We start from the raw sequence: 22040 nt of genomic DNA on the forward strand, positions 1-22040 counted from the left end.
GAACCCTCCCATACTGTACCTTTGTCCTACAGACTTCCAGGCACCACTTACCCTCCGCTACCACTAACCCTCCAAAACCATCCTCCCAGCACCACTTTCTCATTTCCCCTCCACTACACACGAACCCTCCAATACCATCCTCCCAGCACCACTTTCTCATTTCCCCTCCACTACACATGAACCCTCCAATACCATCCTCCCAGCACCACTTTCTCATTTCCCCTCCACTACACACGAACCCTCCAATATCATCCTCCCAGCACCACTTTCTCATTTCCCCTCCACTACACACGAACCCTCCCATACTGTACCATTGTCCTACAGACTTCCAGGCACCACTTACCCTCCGCTACCACTAACCCTCCAAAACCATCCTCCCAGCACCACTTTCTCATTTCCCCTCCACTACACACGAACCCTCCAATACCATCCTCCCAGCACCACTTTCTCATTTCCCCTCCACTACACACGAACCCTCCCATACTGTACTATTGTCCTACAGACTTCCAGGCACCACTTACCCTCCGCTACCACTAACCCTCCAAAACCATCCTCCCAGCACCACTTTCTCATTTCCCCTCCACTACACACGAACCCTCCAATACCATCCTCCCAGCACCACTTTCTCATTTCCCCTCCACTACACACGAACCCTCCAATACCATCCTCCCAGCACCACTTTCTCATTTCCCCTCCACTACACACGAACCCTCCAATACCATCCTCCCAGCACTACTTTCTCATTTCCCCTCCACTACACACGAACCCTCCCATACTGTACTATTGTCCTACAGACTTCCAGGCACCACTTACGCTCCGCTACCACTAACCCTCCAAAACCATCCTCCCAGCACCACTTTCTCATTTCCCCTCCACTACACACGAACCCTCCAATACCATCCTCCCAGCACCACTTTCTCATTTCCCCTCCACTACACACGAACCCTCCAATACCATCCTCCCAGCACTACTTTCTCATTTCCCCTCCACTACACACGAACCCTCCAATACCATCCTCCCAGCACCACTTTCTCATTTCCCCTCCACTACACACGAACCCTCCAATACCATCCTCCCAGCACCACTTTCTCATTTCCCCTCCACTACACACGAACCCTCCAATACCATCCTCCCAGCACCACTTTCTTATTTCCCCTCCACTACACACGAACCCTCCAAAACCATCCTCCCAGCACCACTTTCTCATTTCCCCTCCACTACACACGAACCCTCCAATACCATCCTCCCAGCACCACTTTCTCATTTCCCCTCCACTACACACGAACCCTCCAATACCATCCTCCCAGCACCACTTTCTCTGACGTCCTAAGTGGATGCTGGGGACTCCGTAAGGACCATGGGGGATAGCGGCTCCGCAGGAGACAGGGCACAAAAGTAAAAGCTTTAGGATCAGGTGGTGTGCACTGGCTCCTCCCCCTATGACCCTCCTCCAAGCCTCAGTTAGGTTTTTGTGCCCGGCCGAGAAGGGTGCAATCTAGGTGGCTCTCCTAAAGAGCTGCTTAGAGTAAAAGTTTTGTTAGGTTTTTTATTTTCAGTGAGTCCTGCTGGCAACAGGCTCACTGCAACGCGGGACTTAGGGGAGAAGAAGTGAACTCACCTGCGTGCAGGATGGATTGGCTTCTTAGGCTACTGGACACTAGCTCCAGAGGGACGATCACAGGTACAGCCTGGATGGGTCACCGGAGCCGCGCCGCCGACCCCCTTGCAGATGCTGAAGAGAGAAGAGGTCCAGAAATCGGCGGCTGAAGACTTCCCAGTCTTCTTAAGGTAGCGCACAGCACGGCAGCTGTGCGCCATTGCTCTCTGCACACTTCACACCAACGGTCACTGAGGGTGCAGGGCGCTGGGGGGGGCGCCCTGGGCAGCAATGAAAGTACCTATGCTGGCTAAAAATACATCACATATAGCCCCTGAGGCTATATGGATGTATTTAACCCCTGCCAGGTTGTCAGAAAAACCGGGAGAAGAGCCCGCCGGAAAGTGGGCGGGGCCTATTCTCCTAAGCACACAGCGCCATTTTCCTACACAGCTCCGCTGCTAGGAAGGCTCCCAGGCTCTCCCCTGCACTGCACTACAGAAACAGGGTTAAAACAGAGAGGGGGGGCATTTTGTGTGGCGATATTATAATATATTAAGATGCTATAAGGGTAAACACTTATTATAAGGTTGTCCCTGTATAATTATAGCGTTTTGGTGTGTGCTGGCAAACTCTCCCTCTGTCTCCCCAAAGGGCTAGTGGGGTCCTGTCCTCTATCAGAGCATTCCCTGTGTGTGTGCTGTGTGTCGGTACGTGTGTGTCGACATGTATGAGGACGATGTTGGTGTGGAGGCGGAGAAATTGCCTGTAATGGTGATGTCACCCCCTAGGGAGTCGACACCGGAATGGATGGCTTATTTATGGAATTACGTGATATTGTCAACACGCTGCAAGGTCGGTTGACGACATGAGACGGCCGGCAAACCAATTAGTACCTGTCCAGGCATCTCAAACACCGTCAGGGGCTTTAAAACGGCCATTACCTCAGTCGGTCGACACAGACACGGACACTGACTCCAGTGTCGACGGTGAAAAAACAGACGTATTTTCCAGTAGGGCCACACGTTACATGATAAGGGCAATGAAGGAGGTGTTACATATTTCTGATACTACAAGTACCACAAAAAAGGGTATTATGTGGGGTGTGAAAAAACTACCTGTAGTTTTTCCTGAATCAGATGAATTAAAAATTGCTAATATCTAAGAAATTATTGGCGTTATACCCTTTCCCGCCAGAAGTTAGGGCGCGTTGGGAAACACCCCCTAGGGTGGATAAGGCATTCACACGCTTATCAAAACAAGTGGCGTTACCGTCTCCAGATACGGCCGCCCTCAAGGAACCAGCTGATAGGAGGCTGGAAAATATCCTAAAAAGTATATACACACATACTGGTGTTATACTGCGACCAGCGATCGCCTCAGCCTGGATGTGCAGTGCTGGGGTGGCTTGGTCGGTTTCCCTAACTGAAAATATTGATACCCTTGACAGGGACAGTATTTTATTGACTATAGAGCAAGTAAGTGCGATGTCCATTTCTGCCAGAAGATGTTTATGGACACGACAGTGGTCAGGTGATGCGGATTCCAAACGGCACATGGAAGTATTGCCGTATAAAGGGGAGGAGTTATTTGGGGTAGGTCTATCGGACCTGGTGGCCACGGCAACAGCTGGAAAATCCACCTTTTTTACCCCAAGTCACCTCTCAGCAGAAAAAGACACCGTCTTTTCAGCCTCAGTCCTTTCGTCCCCATAAGGGCAAGCGGGCAAAAGGCCAGTCATATCTGCCCAGGGGTAGAGGAAAGGAAAAAAGACTGCAGCAGGCAGCCCCTTCCCAGGAACAGAAGCCCTCCACCGCTTCTGCCAAGTCCTCAGCATGACGCTGGGGCCTTACAAGCGGTCTCAGGTGCGGTGGGGGGTCGTCTCAGGAGTTTCAGCGCGCAGTGGGCTCACTCGCAAGTGGACCCCTGGATCCTACAGGTAGTATCTCAGGGGTACAGATTGGAATTCGAGACGTCGCCTCCTCGCAGGTTCCTGAAGTCTGCTTTACCAACGTCTCCCTCCGACAGGGAGGCAGTATTGGAAGCAATTCACCAGCAGGTGATAATCAAAGTACCCCTCCTACAACAAGGAAAGGGGTATTATTCCACACTATTTGTGGTACCGAAGCCAGACGGCTCGGTGAGACCTATTCTAAATCTGAAATCTTTGAACACTTACATACAAAGGTTCAAATCAAGATGGAGTCACTCAGAGCAGTGATAGCGAACCTGGAAGAGGGGACTATATGGTGTCCTTGGACATCAAGGATGCTTACCTCCATGTCCCAATTTGCCCTTCTCACCAAGGGTACCTCAGGTTCGTGGTACTGAACTGTCACTATCAGTTCAGACGCTGCCGTTTGGATTGTCCACGGCACCCCGGGTCTTTACCAAGGTAAGGGCCGAAATGATGATTCTTCTTCGAAGAAAAGACGTCTTAATTATCCCTTACTTGGGCGATCTCCTGATAAGGGCAAAGTCCAGGGAACAGTTGGAGGTCGGAGTAGCAGTACTGCTACAACAGCACGGGTGGATTCTAAATATTCCAAAATCGCAGCTGATCCCGACGACACGTCTGCTGTTCCTAGGGATGATTCTGGACACAGTCCAGAAAAAGGTGTTTCCCGGAGGTGTTTCCCGGAGGAGAAAGCCAGGGAGTTATCCGAGCTAGTCAGGAACCTCCTAAAACCAGGAAAAGTGTCAGTGCATCATTGCACAAGGGTCCTGGGAAAAATGGTGGCTTCTTACGAAGCGATTCCATTCGGCAGATTTCACGCAAGAACTTTTCAGTGGGATCTGCTGGAAAAATGGTCCGGATCGCATCTTCAGATGCATCAGCGGATAACCCTGTCTCCAAGGACAAGGGTGTCTCTTCTGTGGTGGCTGCAGAGTGCTCATCTACTAGAGGGCCGCAGATTCGGCATTCAGGACTGGGTCCTGGTGACCACGGATGCCAGCCTGAGAGGCTGGGGAGCAGTCACACAGGGAAAAAATTTTCCAGGGAGTGTGGTCAAGTCTGGAGACTTCTCTCCACATAAATATACTGGAGCTAAGGGCAATTTACAATGCTCTAAGCTTAGCAAGACCTCTGCTTCAAGGTCAGCCGGTATTGATCCAGTCGGACAACATCACGGCAGTCGCCCACGTAAACAGACAGGGCGGCACAAGAAGCAGGAGGGCAATGGCAGAAACTGCAAGGATTCTTCGCTGGGCGGAAATTCATGTGATAGCAGTGTTCATTCCGGGAGTGGACAACTGGGAAGCAGACTTCCTCAGCAGGCACGACCTCCACCCGGGAGAGTGGGGACTTCATCTGGAAGTCTTCCACATGATTGTGAACCGTTGGGAAAGACCAAAGGTGGACATGATGGCGTCCCGCCTGAACAAAAAACTGGACAGGTATTGCGCCAGGTCAAGAGACCCTCAGGCAATAGCTGTGGACGTTCTGGTAACACCGTGGGTGTACCAGTCGGTGTATGTGTTCCCTCCTCTGCTTCTCAGACCCAAGGTACTGAGAATTATAAGACGTAGAGGAGTAAGAACTATACTCGTGGCTCCGGATTGGCCAAGAAGGACTTGGTACCCGGAACTTCAAGAGATGCTCACAGAGGACCCATGGCCTCTGCCGCTAAGAAGGGACTTGCTTCAGCAAGTACCATGTCTGTTCCAAGACTTACCGCGGCTGCGTTTGACGGCATGGCGATTGAACGCCGGATCCTAAGGGAAAAAGGCATTCCGGAAGAGGTCATCCCTACCCTGGTCAAAGCCAGGAAGGAGGTGACCGCACAACATTATCACCACAGGTGGCGAAAATATGTTGCGTGGTGTGAGGCCAGGAAGGCCCCCACGAAGAAATTTCAACTCGGTCGATTCCTGCATTTCCTGCAAACATGAGTCTATGGGCCTAAAATTGGGGTCCATTAAGGTTCAAATTTCGGCCCTGTCGTTTTTCTTCCAGAAAGAATTGGCTTCAGTTCCTGAAGTCCAGACGTTTGTCAAGGGAGTACTGCATATACAACCCCCTTTTGTGCCTCCAGTGGCACCGTGGGATCTCAACGTAGTTCTGGGATTCCTCAAATCACATTGGTTTGAACTGCTCAAATCTGTGGATTTGAAATATCTCACATGGAAAGTGACCATGCGGTTGGCCCTGGCCTCGGTCAGGCGAGTGTCAGAATTGGCGGCTTTGTCTCACAAAAGCCCATATCTCTTTTTCCATTCGGACAGGGCAGAACTGCGGACTCGTCCCCAGTTTTTCCCTAAGGTGGTGTCAGCGTTTCACCTGAACCAGCCTATTGTGGTACCTGCGGCTAATAGGGACTTGGAGGACTCCAAGTTGCTAGATGTTGTCAGGGCCCTGAAAATATATGTTTCCAGGACGGCTGGAGTCAGGAAAACTGACTCGCTGTTTATCCTGTATGCACCCAACAAACTGGGTGCTCCTGCTTCTAAGCAGACGATTGCTCGTTGGATTTGTAGTACAATTCAGCTTGCACATTCTGTGGCAGGCCTGCCACAGCCAAAATCTGTAAATGCCCATTCCACAAGGAAGGTGGGCTCATCTTGGGCGACTGCCCAAGGGGTCTCGGCTTTACAACTTTGCCGAGCTGCTACTTGGTCAGGGGCAAACACGTTTGCAAAATTCTACAAATTTGATACCCTGGCTGAGGAGGACCTGGAGTTCTCTCATTCGGTGTTGCAGAGTCATCCGCACTCTCCCGCCCGTTTGGGAGCTTTGGTATAATCCCCATGGTCCTTACGGAGTCCCCAGCATCCACTTAGGACGTCAGAGAAAATAAGAATTTACTTACCGATAATTCTATTTCTCGTAGTCCGTAGTGGATGCTGGGCGCCCATCCCAAGTGCGGATTGTCTGCAATACTTGTACATAGTTATTGTTACAAAAATCGGGTTATTATTGTTGTGAGCCATCTTTTCAGAGGCTCCGCTGTTATCATGCTGTTAACTGGGTTCAGATCACAGGTTGTACAGTGTGATTGGTGTGGCTGGTATGAGTCTTACCCGGGATTCAAGATCCTTCCTTATTGTGTACGCTCGTCCGGGCACAGTATCCTAACTGAGGTTTGGAGGAGGGTCATAGGGGGAGGAGCCAGTGCACACCACCTGATCCTAAAGCTTTTACTTTTGTGCCCTGTCTCCTGCGGAGCCGCTATCCCCCATGGTCCTTACGGAGTCCCCAGCATCCACTACGGACTACGAGAAATAGAATTATCGGTAAGTAAATTCTTATTTTCTCATTTCCCCTCCACTACACACGAACCCTCCAATACCATCCTCCCAGCACCACTTTCTCATTTCCTCTCCACTACACACGAACCCTCCAATACCATCCTCCCAGCACCACTTTCTCATTTCCCTTCCACTACACACGAACCCTCCAATACCATCCTCCCAGCACCACTTTCTCATTTCCCCTCCACTACACACGAACCCTCCAAAACCATCCTCCCAGCACCACTTTCTCATTTCCCCTCCACTACACACGAACCCTCCAATACCATCCTCCCAGCACCACTTTCTCATTTCCCCTCCACTACACACGAACCCTCCAATACCATCCTCCCAGCACCACTTTCTCATTTCCCCTCCACTACACACGAACCCTCCAATACCATCCTCCCAGCACCACTTTCTCATTTCCCCTCCACTACACACGAACCCTCCAATACCATCCTCCCAGCACCACTTTCTTATTTCCCCTCCACTACCCACGAACCCTCCAATACCATCCTCCCAGCACCACTTTCTCATTTCTCCTCCACTACACACGAACCCTCCAATACCATCCTCCCAGCACCACTTTCTTATTTCCCCTCCACTACCCACTAACCCTCCCATACTGTACTATTGTCCTACAGTCCGCCCAGCGCCACTGGGTATGGGTTGTTGGGTCGACAGTCATTAGGTCGACCAGTATAGGTCGACATGCATTAGGTCAACAGCGTCACTAGGTCGACATGGTCATTAGGTCAACATGTACTAGGTTGACAGGTCAAAAGGTCGTTTTTTTAAAACCTTTTTCTCTGACGTCCTAGTGGATGCTGGGGACTCCGTAAGGACCATGGGGAATAGACGGCCCCGCAGGAGACTGGGCACATCTAAAGAAAGCTTTAGGACTATCTGGTGTGCACTGGCTCCTCCCCCTATGACCCTCCTCCAAGCCTCAGTTAGATTTCTGTTCCCGGCTGAGCTGGATGCACACTAGGGGCTCTCCTGAGCTCCTAGAAGAAAGTATAGTTTAGGTTTTTTATTTTCAGTGAGACCTGCTGGCAACAAGCTCACTGCACCGAGGGACTAAGGGGAGAAGAAGCGAACCTACCTAAGTGGTGGTAGCTTGGGCTTCTTAGGCTACTGGACACCATTAGCTCCAGAGGGATCGAACACAGGACCCGACCTCGTCGTCCGTGCCCGGAGCCGCGCCGCCGTCCCTCTTACAGAGCCAGAAGCAAGAAGGTGGTCCGGAAAATCGGCGGCTGAAGACTTCTGTCTTCTCCAAGGTAGCGCACAGCACTGCAGCTGTGCGCCATTGCTCCTCATGCACACCACACACTGCGGTCACTGATGGGTGCAGGGCGCTGGGGGGGGGGCGCCCTGAGCAGCAATATTAACACCTTGGCTGGCGAACTGACACCATATATAGCCCCAGGGGCTATATAGGTGTTTATTAACCCCTGCCAGAACTTTTACAATAGCGGGAGAAAGCCCGCCGAAAAAGGGGCGGAGCCATCTCCCTCAGCACACTGGCGCCATTTTCCCTCACAGCTCTGCTGGAGGGATCGCTCCCTGGCTCTCCCCTGCAGTCCTGCACTACAGAAAAGGGTTAAAAAGAGAGGGGGGGCACAAATTAGGTGCAGTATATATATATATATTATGCAGCTATAAGGGAAAACACTCTCTATAGGTGATATCCCTGTGATATATAGCGCTCTGGTGTGTGCTGGCATACTCTCCCTCTGTCTCCCCAAAGGGCTTTGTGGGGTCCTGTCCTCTGTCAGAGCATTCCCTGTGTGTGTGCTGTGTGTCGGTACTGCTGTGTCGACATGTATGATGAGGATAATGATGTGGAGGCGGAGCAAATGCCTGTGAATGGGATGTCACCCCCTGCAGGGTCGACACCGGTGTGGATGGACTTATGGAAGGAATTACGTGACAGTGTCAACTCCTTACATAAAAGGTTTGACGACATAGGACAGCCGGCTGCTCAACTTGTGCCTGTCCAAGCGTCTCACATGTCATCAGGGGCTCTAAAACGCCCGCTACCTCAGATGGCAGACACAGATGTTGACACGGATACCGACTCCAGTGTCGACGACGATGAGACTAGTGTACCTTCCAATAGGGCCACCCGTTACATGATTGAGGCAATTAAAAATGTATTACACATTTCTGATAATACCCCAGATACCACAAAAAAGGGTATTATGTTTGGTGACAGAAAACTACCAGTAGTTTTCCTGCATCTGAGGAATTAATATGAGGTGTGTGAGGAAGCGTGGACTTCCCCCGATAAGAAATTGATAATTTCTAAGCAGCGTACCCTTTTCCGCCAGAGGATAGGTCACGTTGGGAAATAACCCCTAGGGTAGATAAAGCGGATACGGCGGCCCTGAAGGACCTGCTGATAGAAAGCAGAAAACTACCCTTAAAGCTATATACACACACACGGGCATTATATTGAGACCTGCTATTGCCTCGGCATGGATGTGCAGTGTGGCAGCTGCGTGGTCAGATTCCCTGTCGGATAATATTTATACTATAGATAGGGACAATATTTTGCTGAAAATAGAGCATATAAAAGACGCTGTCTTATACATGCGTGATGCACAGAGGGATATTTGCCGACTGGCATCACTAATAAGCGATATGTAAAACCATTGCCGCCAGACGGGGGTTATGGACTCGGCAATGGTCGGGCGATGCCGATTCAAAACGGCACATGGAAGTTTGCCCTAGAAGGGGGTGGAACTGTTTGGGGATGGTCTTTCAGACCTCGTTTCCACAGCTACGGCTGGGAAATCAAAACTTTTGCCACAAGCTACCCCACAGCAAAAGTAAGCACTGTATTATCAGGTACAGTCCCTTCGGCCCCAGAAAAGTAGAGGGCTAGAGGCTCATCTTTTCTGCCAAGAGGAAAAGGTAGAGGGAAAAAGCTGCAGCACACAGCTAGTTCCCGGGAGCAGAAGTCCTCCCCTGCGTCCGGTAAGTCCACAGCATGACGCTGGGGCTGCTCAGGCGGACCCGGGTACGGTGGGGGCCCGTCTCAGAAATTTCAGCGCACAGTGGGCTCTCTCACAGGTGGATCCCTGGGTTCTTCAAATAGTATCTCAGAGGTACAGGCTGGAATTCGAGACGTCTCCCCCCCGCCGTTTCCTAAAATCTGCCTTACCGGCAACTCCCTCTGCCAGGGAGGCAGTGTTGGTGGCTATCCAAAAAACTGTATTCACAGCAAGTGATTATCAAGGTACCCCTCCTTCAACAGGAAAAGGGTTACTTTTCCACAATGTTTGTGGTACCGAAACCGGACGGTTCGGTGAGACCCATCTTAAATTTAAAATCCTTGAACACATATAACAAAAGATTCAAGTTCAAGATGGAATCGCTCAGGGCGATTATTGCGATCCTGGACGAGGGGGATTACAGGGTCTCTCTGGACATCAAGGATACTTACCTGCATGTCCCCATTTACCCTCCTCACCAGGAGTACCTCAAGATTGTGGTACCGGACTGTCACTATCAGTTCCAGACCCTGCCGTTTGGATTATCCACGGCACTGAGGGTCTTTACCATGGGTAATGACCGAAATGATGATACTCCTTCGCAAGAAGGGAGTTTTAATTATCCCGTACTTGGACGATCTCCTGATAAAGGCGAGGTCCAAGGAACAGTTGGTAAGGGGGTAGCACTTTCTCGGGAAGTGCTGCAACAGCAGGACTGGATTCTCAATTCCAAAGTCACAGCTGGTCCCGACGACACGTCTTCTGTTCCTGGGAATGATTCTGGAAACAGACCAGAAAAAAGTGTTTCTTCCAATGGAAAAAGCTGAGGAGTTGTCATCTCTAGTCAGAAACCTCCTAAGACCGGGACAGGTGTCGGTACATCAATGCACACGAGTCCTGGGAAAAATGGTAGCTTTGTACGAAGCAATTCCATTCGGAAAGTTCCACGCAAGGATTTTCCAGTGGGACCTGTTGGACAAATGGTCCGGGTCCCATCTCCAGATACAGCAGCGGATAACCCGGTCGGCAAGAACCAGGGTGTCGCTGCGGTGGTGGCTGCAGAGGGTTCATCTACTAGAGGGCCGCAGATTCGGAATACAGGACTGGGTCCTGGGGACCACGGATGCCAGCCTTCGGGGCTGGGGTGCAGTCACACAGGGAATAAAATCCCAAGGACTATGGTCCAAAACAGGAGTTTTCACTTAACATAAATTTTCTGGAGATAAGAGCCATTTACAAGGCCCTAAGCAAAACAAGGCCCCTGCTTCACCAGCCGTACTGATCCAATCAGACAACATCACGGCGCTCGCCCATGTAAACAGGCAGGGCGGCACAAGAAGCAGGAGGGCGATGGCAGAAGCCACAAGGATTCCCCGTTGGGCGGAAAATCATGTGGTAGCACTGGCAGCAGTGTTCATTCCGGGAGTGGACAACTGGGAAGCAGACTTCCGCAGCAGACTCCACCCGGGAGAATAGGGACTTCATCCAGAAGTCTTCCAAATGCTGGTAAACCGTTGGGAAAGACCACAGGTGGACATGATGGCGTCCCGCCTCAATAAATAAGATATTGCGCCAGGTCAAGGGAACCTCAGGCGTTCGCTGTGGACGCTCTAGTGACACCGCGGGTGTACCAGTCGGTTTATGTGTTCCCTCCTCTCCCTCTCATACCCAAGGTACTGAGGATAATAAGGAAAAGAGGAGTAAGTACTATACTCATGGTTCTGGATTGGCCAAGAAGGGCTTGGTACCTGGAACTTCAGGAGTTGATCTCAGAGGACCCATGGCCTCTGCCACTCAGACAGGATCTGCTGCAGCAGGGGCCCTGTCTGTTCAAAGACTTACCGCGGCTGCATTGACGGCATGGCGGTTGAACACCGGATCCTGAGTGAGAAAGGCATTCCGGAGGAAGTCATTCTTATCCTGATCAAAGCCAGGAAGGATGTCAGCCTGAAGTGCAGACGTTGTAAGGGAGTGCTGCATATTCAGCCCCTTTTTTGTGCCCCAGTGGCACCTTGGGATCTCAATGTGGTTTTGAAGTTCCTGGAATCACATTGGTTTGAGCCACTTAAAACCGTGGATTTGAAATATCTCACATGAAAAGTGGTCATGTGTTGGCTCTGGCTTCGGCCAAGCATGTGTCAGAATTGGCGGCTTTGTCATAAAAAAGCCCTTACCTGACTTTCCATATGGATAGGGCAGAGTTGAGGACTCGTCCTCACTTTCTCCCGAAGGTGGTATCAGGTTTTCACTTGTACCAAACTATTGTGGTGCCTGCGGCTACTAGGGACCTGGAGGATTCCAAGTTACTGGACGTAGTCGGGGCCCTGAAAAATTATATTTCCAGGACGGCTGGAGTCCGGAAAACTGACTCGCTGTTTATCCTAGATGCACCCAACATGCTGGGTGCTCCTGCTTCTAAGCAGACTATAGCGCGCTGGATTTGTAGCACTATTCAGCTTGCGTATTCTGCGGTGGGACTACCGCAGCCTAAATCTGTAAAAGCCCATTCCACATGGAAGGGGGCTCATCTTGGGCGGCTGCCCGAGGGGTCTCGGCTTTACAACTTGGCCGAGCTGCTACTTGGTCAGGGGCAAACGCGTTGCAAAATTCTACAAATTTGATACCCTGGCTGAGAAGGACCTTGAGTTCTCTCATTCGGTGCTGCAGAGTCATCCGCACTCTCCCGCCCGTTTGGGAGCTTTGGTATAATCCCCATGGTCCTTACGGAGTCCCCAGCATCCACTAGGACGTCAGAGAAAATAAGATTTTACTCACCGGTAATTCTATTTCTCGTAGTCCGTAGTGGATGCTGGGCGCCCATCCCTAGTGCGGATTGTCTGCAATACTTGTAAATAGTTATTGTTACATAAATCGGATTATTATTGCGAACCATCTATTCAGAGGTTCCATTGTTATCATACTGTTAACCGGGGTTCCTATCACGAGTTATATGGTGTGATTGGTGTGGCTGGTATGAGTCTTACCCGGGATTCAAAATCCTTCCTTATTGTGTCAGCTCTTCCGGGCACAGTGTCCTAACTGAGGCTTGGAGGAGGGTCATAGGGGGAGGAGCCAGTGCACACCAGATAGTCCTAAAGCTTTCTTTAGATGTGCCCAGTCTCCTGCGGAGCCGTCTATTCCCCATGGTCCTTACGGAGTCCCCAGCATCCACTACGGACTACGAGAAATAGATTTACCGGTGAGTAAAATCTTATTTTTTTGGTGTAGTTTTCTTCTAAAGTGACGGGGAACCCCAATTAGTGCATCGTGTCCCCTCGCATCGGGCAAGGTTACTATTCCCAATCATAGTCCACGTGGATCGTAAAGTATGAAAAATAGAGATTAGCGGGTTCGGATTTACTCGGTTCTTAACGCCAGAATTATCGCAAGTTCTTTTTTTCTGGATTTTTCTTATTGGCTAACCAAAACACGTGACATCCGTGAGCCAATAAGGAGATTCGGGTAAATCCGAGTAAAACCGAACCTGCTCATCTCTAATGAAAAAGTGCAAAAAGTGATTTTTTTTGTTTAAAAAACTCATGTCGACCTTTTGACCTAGTGCATGTCAACCTAATGACCATGTCGACCAAGTGACCCTGTCGACCTAATGACTGTCGACATAAGTGGTGTAGACCTAATGACCGTATCCCGCGCCACTTACCCTCCGCTACCACTAACCCTGCAATACCATCCTCCCAGCACCACTTACCCTCCGCTACCACTAACCTCTAATACCATCCTCCCAGCACCAATTACCCTCCACTACCACTAACCCTCTAATACCATCCTCCCAGCACCAATTATACCCCTTTCACATCGCACAAATAACCCGGTACCGACACGGCATATTGCCGTGTCGAACCGGGTCAGTGTGCGATGTGAAAGCACACTGGGCGATTTAGCGGGTCGCCTGACCCGGTAAATCAACCCGGTAAAAAAGAAGGGTTTTACCCGGGTTGATTACCGGGTCAGGTGCGGTGTGAATGGGAGCCGTGTCGATGCGACACGGTTCCCATTCACAAGATAGGGAGAGGCGGCGCTGGAGATGAGCTCATCTCCCGACGCCGCCTCCACCCCCGCCCCTGCTGCTGCTGCGGCCTCCGTTGTCATGGCAACCGACCCGGTATATTGCCGGGTCGGGAAGCCTGCAACGGAGCACAAATGCCGGATCCCACCCGGTAAGTACACGTTTGTCTTACCGGGTAGGACCCGGCATTTGCGGTGTGAATGCAGCATTACCCTCCACTACCACTAACCCTCTAATACCATCCTCCCAGCACCACTTACCCTCCGCTACCACTAACCTCCAATACCATCCTCCCAGCACCAATTAACCCTCCACTACCACTAACCCTCTAATACCATCCTCCCAGCACCACTTACCCTCCGCTACCACTAACCCTCCAATACCATCCTCCCAGCACCAATTACCCTCCACGACCACTAACCCTCCAATACCATCCTCCCAGCACCACTTACCCTCCGCTACCACTAACCCTGCAATACCATCATCCCAGCACCAATTACCCTCCGCTACCACTAACCTCCAATACCATCCTCCCAGCACCAATTACCCTCCACTACCACTAACCCTCTAATACCATCCTCCCAGCACCACTTACCCTCCGCTACCACTAACCCTGCAATACCATCCTCCCAGCACCAATTACCCTCCGCTACCACTAACTCTCCAGTACCATCCTCTCAGCACCACTTACCCTCCGCTACCACTAACCCTCTAATACTATCCTCCCAGCACCACTTACCCTCCGCTACCACTAACCCTGCAATACCAGCCTCCCAGCACCACTTACCCTCCACTACCACTAACCCTACAATACATCCTCCCAGCACCAATTACCCTCCACTACCACTAACCCTCTAATACCATCCTCCCAGCACCAATTACCCTCCTCTACCACTAACTCTCCAATATCATCCTCCCAGCACCAATTACCCTCCGCTACCACTAACCCTCCAATACATCCTCCCAGCACCAATTACCCTCCACTACCACTAACCCTCTAATACCATCCTCCCAGCACCAAATGCCCTCCGCTACCACTAACCCTCTAATACCATCCTCCCAGCACCAATTACCCTTCGCTACCACTAACCCTCTAATACCATCCTCCCAGCACCAATTACCCTCCGCTACCACTAACGCTCCAAGACCATCCTCCCAGCACCACTTACCCTCCGCTACCACTAACCCTCCAATACCATCCTCCCAGCACCAATTACCCTTCGCTACCACTAACCTCCAATACCATCCTCCCAGCACCTATTACCCTTCGCTACCACTAACCCTCCAATACCATCCTCCTAACACCAATTACCCTCCGCTACCACTAACCTCTAATACCATCCTCCCAGTACCAATTACCCTCCACTACCACTAACCCTCCAATACCATCCTCCCAGCACCACTTACCCTCCACTACCACTAACCCTGCAATACATCCTCCCAGCACCAATTTCCCTCCACTACCACTAACCCTCTAATACCATCCTCCCAGCACCAATTACCCTCCACTACCACTAACTCTCCAATATCATCCTCCCAGCACCAATTACCCTCCGCTACCACTAACCCTCCAATACATCCTCCCAGCACCAATTACCCTCCACTACCACTAACCCTCTAATACCATCCTCCCAGCACCAAATGCCCTCCGCTACCACTAACCCTCTAATACCATCCTCCCAGCACCAATTACCCTCCGCTACCACTAACGCTCCAATACCATCCTCCCAGCACCACTTACCCTCCGCTACCACTAACCCTCCAATACCATCCTCCCAGCACCAATTACCCTTCGCTACCACTAACCTCCAATACCATCCTCCCAGCACCTATTACCCTTCGCTACCACTAACCCTCCAATACCATCCTCCTAACACCAATTACCCTCCGCTACCACTAACCTCTAATACCATCCTCCCAGTACCAATTACCCTCCACTACCACTAACCCTCCAATACCATCCTCCCAGCACCACTTACCCTCCACTACCACTAACCCTGCAATACATCCTCCCAGCACCAATTTCCCTCCACTACCACTAACCCTCTAATACCATCCTCCCAGCACCAATTACCCTCCACTACCACTAACTCTCCAATATCATCCTCCCAGCACCAATTACCCTCCGCTACCACTAACCCTCCAATACATCCTCCCAGCACCAATTACCCTCCACTACCACTAACCCTCTAATACCATCCTCCCAGCACCAAATGCCCTCCGCTACCTCTAACCCTCTAATACCATCCTCCCAGCACCAATTACCCTTCGCTACCACTAACCCTCTAATACCATCCTCCCAGCACCAATTACCCTCCGCTACCACTAACGCTCCAATACCATCCTCCCAGCACCACTTACCCTCCGCTACCACTAACCCTCCAATACCATCCTCCCAGCACCAATTACAATCTGCTACCACTAACCCTCTAATACCATCCTCCCAGCACCAATTACCCTCCGCTACCACTAACCCTCTAATACCATCCTCCCAGCACCAATTGCCCTTCGCTACCACTAACCCTCCAATACCATCCTCCTAACACCAATTACCCTCCGCTACCACTAACCTCCAATACCATCCTCCCAGTACCAATTACCCTCCACTACCATCCTCCCAGCACCACTTACCCTCCACTACCACTAACCCTCTAACACCATCCTCCCAGCACCAATTACCCTCCACTACCACTAACCCTCCAATACCATCCTCCCAGCACCAATTACCCTCCACTACCACTAACTCTCCAATACCATCCTCCCAGCACCAATTACCCTCCGCTACCACTAACCCTCCAATACATCCTCCCAGCACCAATTACCCTCCACTACCACTAACCCTCTAATACCATCCTCCCAGCGCCAAATACCCTCCGCTACCACTAACCCTCTAATACCATCCTCCCAGCACCAATTACCCTTCGCTACCACTAACCCTCTAATACCATCCTCCCAGTACCAATTACCCTCCGCTACCACTAACGCTCCAATACCATCCTCCCAGCACCACTTACCCTCCGCTACCACTAACCCTCCAATGCCATCCTCCCAGCACCAATTACAATCTGCTACCACTAACCCTCTAATACCATCCTCCCAGTACCAATTACCCTCCACTAACCCTCTAATACCATCCTCCCAACACCAATTACCCTCCGCTACCACTAACCCTCTAATACCATCCTCCCAACACCAATTACCCTCCGCTACCACTAACTCTCCAATACCATCCTCCCAGCACCAATTACCCTCCGCTACCACTAACCCTCCAATACATCCTCCCAGCACCAATTACCCTCCACTACCACTAACCCTCTAATACCATCCTCCCAGCACCAAATACCCTCCGCTACCACTAACCCTCTAATACCATCCTCCCAGCACCAATTACCCTTCGCTACCACTAACCCTCTAATACCATCCTCCCAGCACCAATTACCCTCCGCTACCACTAACTCTCCAATACCATCCTCCCAGCACCACTTACCCTTCGCTACCACTAACCCTCCAATACCATCCTCCCAGCACCAATTACAATCTGCTACCACTAACCCTCTAATACCATCCTCCCAGCACCAATTACCCTCCACTACCACTAACCCTCTAATACCATCCTCCCAGCACCAATTACCCTCCACTACCACTAACCCTCTAATACCATCCTCCCAGCACCAATTACCCTCCGCTATCACTAACCCTCTAATACCATCCTCCCAGCACCAATTACCCTCCGCTATCACTAACCCTCTAATACCATCCTCCCAGCACCAATTACCCTTCGCTACCACTAACCCTCCAATACCATCCTCCTAACACCAATTACCCTGCGCTACCACTAACCTCCAATACCATCCTCCCAGTACCAATTACCCTCCACTACCATCCTCCCAGCACCACTTACCCTCCACTACCACTAACCCTCTAACACCATCCTCCCAGCACCAATTACCCTCCACTACCACTAACCCTCTAATACCATCCTCCCAGCACCAATTACCCTCCACTACCACTAACTCTCCAATACCATCCTCCCAGCACCAATTACCCTCCAATACCATCCTCCCAGCACCACTTACCCTCCACTACCACTAACCCTGCAATACCATCCTCCCAGCACCACTTACCCTCCACTACCACTAACCTCCAATACCATCCTCCCAGCACGACTTACCCTCCGCTACCACTAACCCTCTAATACCATCCTCCCAGCACCACTTACTTTCCGCTACCACTAACCCTCCAATGCCATCCTCCCAGCACCAATTACCCTCCGCTACCACTAACCCTCCAATACCATCCTCCCAGCACCACTTACCCTCCGCTACCAGTAACACTCTAATACCATCCTCCCAGCACCACTTACCCTCCACTACCACTAACCTTCTAATACCATCCTCCCAGCACCACTTACCCTCCACTACCACTAACCCTCTAATACCATCCTCCCAGCACCACTTTCCCTCCGCTACCACTAACCCTCTAATACCATCCTCCCAGCACCACTTACCCTCCACTACCACTAACCCCCAATACCATCCTCCCAGCACCACTTACCCTCCACTACCATTAACCCTCCAATACCATCCTCCCAGCACCACTTACCCTCCGCTACCACTAACCCTCTAATACCATCCTCCCAGCACCACTTACCCTCCGCTACCTCTAACCCTCCAATGCCATCCTCCCAGCACCAATTACCCTCCACTACCACTAACCCCCAATACCATCCTCCCAGCACCACTTACCCTCCACTACCACTAACCCTCTAATACCATCCTCCCAGCACCACTTACCCTCCGCTACCACTAACCCTCTAATACCATCCTCCCAGCACCAATTACCCTCCACTACCACTAACCCCCAAAACCATCCTCCCAGCACCACTTACCCTCCACTACCACTAACCCTCCAATACCATCCTCCTAACACCAATTACCCTCCGCTACCACTAACCTCCAATACCATCCTCCCAGTACCAATTACCCTCCACTACCATCCTCCCAGCACCACTTACCCTCCACTACCACTAACCCTCTAACACCATCCTCCCAGCACCAATTACCCTCCACTACCACTAACCCTCCAATACCATCCTCCCAGCACCAATTACCCTCCACTACCACTAACTCTCCAATACCATCCTCCCAGCACCAATTACCCTCCGCTACCACTAACCCTCTAATACCATCCTCCCAGCACCACTTACCCTCCGCTACCTCTAACCCTCCAATGCCATCCTCCCAGCACCAATTACCCTCCACTACCACTAACCCCTAATACCATCCTCCCAGCACCACTTACCCTCCACTACCACTAACCCTCTAATACCATCCTCCCAGCACCAATTACCCTCCGCTACCACTAACCCCCCAATACCATCCTCCCAGCACCACTTACCCTCCACTACCACTAACCCTCTACTACCATCCTCCCAGCACCACTTACCCTCCACTACCACTAACCCTCTAATACCATTGTCCCTCCAAGCGCATCCTCCCATTTTCTCCTCTGCTACACATTAACTCTCCAATAACATATGTGTCCCCCCCCCCCCCCCCATACTGCTTGTACCTATGTACAACCTCCCCCTTTGTTACATTATCTAGCATTTGCTGTAGGATTTGTATTTGCAATGTGATAGTAATGTTTTGACGTGTGATTTTTGTAAAGGTGATGTGCCAATTCTATGTCTCTACATTTTGGGTCCTGTACCTTGTCTACAAGACATTTGTGACTTATTCTTTTCAGTAACAGAATTCCTAATAATATGTTGCCAAATTGCATTGCTCCATCAAATATATTACTAAACATATTTTTAGACACCTTTGTAGACTGTCCCCCAAGAATTTGTATGTACAGTAGTCATTAAGCTGTGTACCCTTCACATGCCATGTACTGTATGTAACAAAGAAAGTTATGGCCGGAAGTTGCACAAAATGTAACATCTCAGGCGTTGGGACTTTAGGGTTCAGAATAAATTGATAATATACATACACATCAGTCTTCTAAGGTACCGCCCTTCCTGCCAGCCAGGAACTTGTGACCTCACGAGGCCTGAGGCATTTGTTATTGTACATTATTATACATATAGGGGTGCCCTTGTCATTAACCGACGTACTATTTGTTTCAGCACCCGTACCCGACAGAGGATGAGAAACGGCAGATCGCTGCACAGACAAACCTTACGCTGCTGCAAGTCAACAACTGGTGAGTGTCTCCCCGGGGGGCTCGATGCCTTGGGTCTTATTACAGGTGCCACTGACGATAAATGAACTCCCTGCCCACAAGAGTGTGCTGCTTCTAGTGAGTATCTCTACAGTGCTCCATTACCCAGCTTAACAATGGCTGCAATACAGTAGTTAATTATTTTGACATATGATAGACTAGTTTAGTACATTATTGATAGTGGGCATGAAATAAGAGGATTTTGATACTTACCAATAAATCCATTTCTCTGAAACCAGTCAGGGACACTGGAGGAGTTCTAGACAGCTGGCTCCTTCCCCTTCACGTCCGCCTCAGTTTGAAAAACTTACGTAGAGAAGAGGGAACATGAAATCAAGAGCCTTACGGGAAGGAACCACCGTAGCAACAAGTCAAACAGCAACCAAGAACCATTAACATAATAATCAAAACTGTTTGAATTAACTCCAATAAGAACACACAGGTTGACAGCACCGAGGCGGGCGTCCAGTGTCCCCGAGTGGATTCAGAGAAATAGATTTATAGTTAAATACCAAAATCCTCTTTTCTCTTTCATCCACTAGGGAACATCCCAAAGATACTCCCATGGGCGGGAGTGGTGTCTGAATCCTGTAGAACCAAACGTCCAAACCTGGTATCTCTAGACGCAAACGTATCAAACTTGTAAAATCAAGTGAACGTGTTCTGATGACCACGTTGAAGCTCTGCAAAGTTGGGTAGTGGAAGCTCCTCTAGCAGCAGCCTATGAAGCACCCACTGATCTGGTAGTGTGAGCACCTACCCGAAAAGGAACACTCTTACCGCTAGAGATATAAGCCTGTCTGATGGTAAGTCTTATCCATCTGGCTATGGTCTGCTTCGAAGCGGGCCAACCCTTCTTGGGCCCATCATACAGAACAAACAAAGTTTCAGACTTTCTCATAAATGTGGTAGTCTGTACATAGATCCTTTGGGCTCTGAACACATCCAAAGACAAGTCCCCTTCCATGGATCCCTGGAAGGAGGGGTACCACAATAGGCTGATTAATGTGGAAACCTGAAACCACCTTAGGTAGGAACTCCGCCTTTGTACGGAGTGCCGCTCTGTCCTCGAGGAAAGGACTTTTACACGACAGAGCCCCCAACTCGGAAACCCTTCTTGCAGATGCCAAAGCTACAAGCAGAGTAACCTTCCAGGATATGTATTTTAAATCTGCCTTCTCTAGAGGCTCAAAAACTGCCGATTTCAAATATATGAGCACTAAATTTAGATCCCACGGGGGCCGTGGGAGGACGAAAAGGTGGTTGAATACTCAGCACACCTTGTAAAAATGTCTGGACCTCCTGTAAGGACGCCAGACGTTGTTGGAAAGGAATAGAGAGTGCCGAGATCTGTACCTTCAAGGATCCCAATCTCAAACCTCCCTCCAAAACATTTTGGAGAAACCGCAAAAGTCTATGGAGACGGAACTCTCTGGAATTTCAACCCTTAGACTGACACCAGTCTATGTACCTCTTCCAAATTCTATAGTAATGCGCCACTGTGACCGGCTTCCTTGCCGGCAACATGGTAGGAATAGCTGATTTCGGAATGCCTCTGTCTCTTAGAATCCTGGTCTCAATATCCACCCCGTCAAACTCAGACGATTCAGGTCTGGGTGAAGAAATGGCCCTTGAGACAGGAGGTCCTGCCTCTGTGGCAGCCTTCAAGGATCTTCCGCTAGCAGTCCCCTCAGGTCCGAGTACCAGCTTCTGCGGGGCCAATCTGGTGCTATTAAAATCACCCACGCTTTTTCACCTTCTTTGACACTCTCTGTAACGGGGGAAACGGCGTAAAAATGTACTCCAGATCGTATGACCAGGGAATCGCCAGCGCGTCCACTGCCTCTGCTGCTGGATCCTGAGTCCTGGCTACATACCTTGTTAACTGATGGTTGTTTCGAGAGGCCATTAGGTCTATTTGCAGTACACCCCACCTTTGTACTACTGCTTCGAA

At 50.5% G+C, this 22040-nt stretch overlaps 1 protein-coding gene across 9 annotated transcripts in view; it reads left to right on the forward strand.

The window, feature by feature from the left end:
• PKNOX2 (PBX/knotted 1 homeobox 2) overlaps positions 1–22040 on the forward strand; it is a 581048-nt gene that overhangs the window by 545239 nt on the left and 13769 nt on the right. For all 9 annotated transcript variants that reach the window (XM_063943776.1, XM_063943772.1, XM_063943775.1 and 6 more), the window contains one exon: positions 19992–20068. In XM_063943776.1, coding sequence (XP_063799846.1) covers positions 19992–20068 — 77 coding nt within the window. The remainder of the gene's footprint in view (positions 1–19991; positions 20069–22040) is intronic.

Source organism: Pseudophryne corroboree, chromosome 10 (genome assembly GCF_028390025.1).
Source record: "Pseudophryne corroboree isolate aPseCor3 chromosome 10, aPseCor3.hap2, whole genome shotgun sequence".
In the NCBI taxonomy this organism is placed as follows: Eukaryota; Metazoa; Chordata; class Amphibia; order Anura; family Myobatrachidae; genus Pseudophryne; species Pseudophryne corroboree.